General features: G+C 37.3%; 1 protein-coding gene across 1 annotated transcript; it reads right to left on the bottom strand.

The window, feature by feature from the left end:
* Positions 1–270: 270 nt before the first annotated feature.
* LOC109238110 lies at positions 271–2,897 on the bottom strand. The gene is made up of 4 exons (XM_019404541.1): positions 2,030–2,897; positions 1,834–1,940; positions 1,596–1,677; positions 271–527 (listed from the first exon to the last, which is right to left on the bottom strand). The coding sequence occupies exons 1-4, from the start codon at positions 2,895–2,897 to the stop codon at positions 271–273; spliced, it is 1,314 nt and encodes a 437-aa protein (XP_019260086.1).
* Between the last annotated feature and the right edge of the window lie 705 nt (positions 2,898–3,602).

Below are 3,602 nucleotides of genomic sequence, written 5' to 3'. Positions count from 1 at the left end.
AACTTCCCATGTTTGATTGGAGATTGGGGCTTCAAACTCATTTGTCATGGCTTGCTGCCATCCTGGATGCAGTGTTGCTTTTATATAACTTAGTGGTTCTTAAATATGGGGTATAGAATTTAATAATTGTTGGTTGGTGTGGGAAAGTGCTGAAAAGGGATAGATGGATGGATGAACTGGTGGAATGAAAGAAGAAGAAGTGAGGTAGGTGAGGTACACTCCATTGCACACATCGTCTATAAGATGAATTGGTTGATGGTGTTCCCTGGTTTATCTCCTCAACTGAGGTGTATGAGGAGAAGGAAGAGAAATAGGAGAAATATAATGAGTGTGTGATCTAGAAGAAGATATAGAAGAAAGAGGTGGTGGAGTAGAAACGGGCAAGATAGGGGATTGGATAGAGGCAGGGGAAGTAGGAGAATTGAGAAATGGAGTAAAGATGAGAGTTTCTGCTGGTGCAGAATTGTCAGCTGTGGGATTAGAGACAACAGGCTCACTAAAGGTAATAAAAGGCATATGAAGAACAGCTGAACTTGGAAAGATATGTTCAGTAGAGGTGACAGAAGAGAAAGGGTAAATATTTTCATGAAAAACAACATCCCTAGACATAAAAACTTTTCTAGATTGTAGATTCATGACCTTGTAACCCTTTTTTCCATTTGGATATCCCAGGAAGATACATTTTGTTGCTCTAGGCTCCAACTTGTTTCTATGTGCAGACAGAGTAGAAACATAACATAGGCAACCAAATATTTTGATGTTTTCATAAGAAGGTGGCTTCTTGTGAAGGATGTGATAAGATGTTTTGAATTTCAGCACTCTAGAAGGTAGTCTGTTGATTAAAAAAGTAGCAGTTAGTAGGAAATCCCCCCAAAAGGAAACTGGAACCTTATATTGATGCTACAATGCCCTACAGACTTCAAGAAGATGCCTATGTTTTCGTTCTACAATCTCATTTTGTTGTGGAGTATTTACACAAGTATTTTGATGGATAATTTCTTGTGACTTGAAAAATTCAGAAGTAAGAGCACTTGTACCTAATTCTAGAGCATTATCAGATCTGATGGACATAACTTTTGTGGAAAATTATCTTTCAACCATGCTTAGGAAAGATTTAAGTATGGTGAATGCATTACTTTTTGTTACCAAAAGATAGGTCCAAGTAACCCTACTATAATCATCTACAATAGTAAGAAAATACTTGTATCCATCATAGATAGGGGTTTTATAAAGTCCCCAAGTGTCAATGTGAATTAATTCAAAAATCGAACTGGTAGTGATTGAACTTGATGGGAAAGGTAATTTGGCTTGTCTTGCTAAAGGGCAAACTTCACAAGGAACATTAATATCACAATGAGAATTTGTAAAAATAGACTTGATATTTCTCACAGCTGAAAAGGGAAGATGGCCCAACCTAGTGTGCCACAACATTACATCAACTTTAGAGTTTACTACTGCAGAAACTGAACTAGTAGCAGGAAATAAACTAGAATGTTGATTACAAATAGAAACATCAACATTTTTCTTAGACTTAGGCAAATTACTAGAGTGTTGATTACAAACAGAAAGAGTAACATTGTTCTAAGAGAAGATACTAGACAAATCTCTAGAAGGCTGAAGTAGATAAAGACCACTCTGCAAATCACCAAGAACCAGAGGCCTCTTCAGTGAAGGGGCCTGCAAAATGCAATGAGTAGAAGAGAACATTAGTAAACAGTGATATTGTTGGCACAATCTTTGAATTGATAGAAGATTGAAATTCAAATTTGGGATTAAAAGCACATTCCTAAGGATCAGATTGGGAATAATTAAAACATTTCCCTTATGAGTTACCTTTACCTTTTGTGAATTAGGTAGATTTACTATTAAGGGTATAGGAAGAGGGATGATCTCAGAAAAAATAGTGATGTCAAAAGCCATATGTTCATTAGCACCTGAGTCTAGAATCCAGGAATTAGACTTAATGTGAGTGCAACATGAGATAGAGTTGTGTATGCAAGACATGCAGTGTAAAATGGGATTATTATACCAGAACAGGCAGCAGAATTAGCAACAGCCTCGGAAGAAGAACCATGTTGTCCTCTTTTCACATCTTGAAGTAACTGAATGAGTTGAGTGAATTGGTCTTGTGATAACTGGTGCTGGACATTCATTCCAGAATCCGTGTTAAAACCATGAACTGATCCTCCATCATTTATGGCTGCATTAGCCAGGGATCTTCCTTGAAATTTCTTAGACTTTGTGAACTTAAAATCAGCAGGAAAACCTATAATCCTGTAGCACTTATCCACAGTATGTCCAGATTTCTTACAGTAGGAACAAATCTGATTGTTTTTCTTGTAATCTCCCCTGCCTTTTCCACCTCTAGAATCAGAGTTTCCAAATTTCTGAGAACCACTAAACTGATTAACAGCCATAAAAGAAGATGAATCACCAGGGAATTGATTGTTAACATAGATTTCCCTTTGTTTTTCATCTTGAATCAACAGTGAATAAGCATGATTAACACTAGGTAGAGGTGAAATCATTAGAATGTTTCCTCTAACATCAGCATAAGAATCATTCAATCCGATAAGAAATTGAATGAGTATTTCATCTTGAAATGACTTAGATACTTTGGCCTTACCTCCACATGTACAGTCATATCCACAACTTATATTTGCATTGAGAGTATCTAGTTCATCCCAAAGCCTTTTCACCTTTGTGAAATATCCTGCCAAGTCATTAGACCCCTGTACTAAGTCATTGAGCTCCTTTTGCAAGTGATACAAGTTTGCTCCATTGGACTGCCCAAAGCGATCTTCCAAATCAGTCCACAGATCTTTGGCTGTCCTGGAGCAGATAACACTGTCTGCAATCTCTTTGGATAGGGAGTTGAGGAGCCAAGATAAAACCATGTCGTTGCATCTGCTCCAAAGTTTAAAGGTGAATCAGGAGATGGAGGGGAGCAAGATCCATCAATAAAGCCAACCTTATTTTTGACTGATAGAGCGATAAGGACTGACCTACGCTAGCTTCCATAACCTCTGCCATCAAAGGTGAAATTCACAAGATTCATCCCTGGAAAGTCAGAGGAATGAAGATAATATGGGTGACTGGAATCCATGACTGTGGTCTTGGGATCCATTGCTGTGACTTCGTAGATTTCCCTGCAGAAAAAGCATCAGTAACCATGGTGGAAGAAGAAAACGAGGTTGAGTAGTGCACAAGAATGTCACTGCTCTGATACCGTGAAGAAAGTGATGAAGATTATGAAATTTTCTGTGTGTATGTCATTCAGCACTGTACAATATTTATACGAAATGTAAAAGAATCTATTGTAACTAACTTATCCAACTGTCCTATTTCCTATTAGCTAAAACTAAAGAATAAATAAAATTTATACCGATTCTTATAAAACATCTGTAGTTTCTAGAAGTTGATCCAACGGTCCAGATGTTGCCAGGTCAATAGAGATCAATGTCTGTGATGAAATCAACACAATTAATCCAATGCTAATTAGGCCTCCACGTGCAGAGGCGGATCTAGGATTTTTAGAACAAGGGTGCACAAATAAAAAAAAGAAGAAAAAATGTATTAAGTGGAATTGATCCCTATTCCTC

The sequence above is a fragment of the Nicotiana attenuata genome, unplaced genomic scaffold (genome assembly GCF_001879085.1).
Source record: "Nicotiana attenuata strain UT unplaced genomic scaffold, NIATTr2, whole genome shotgun sequence".
In the NCBI taxonomy this organism is placed as follows: Eukaryota; Viridiplantae; Streptophyta; class Magnoliopsida; order Solanales; family Solanaceae; genus Nicotiana; species Nicotiana attenuata.
Note: the sequence above shows the minus strand (reverse complement) of the source record. Positions and strands in the feature narration are given on the sequence as shown.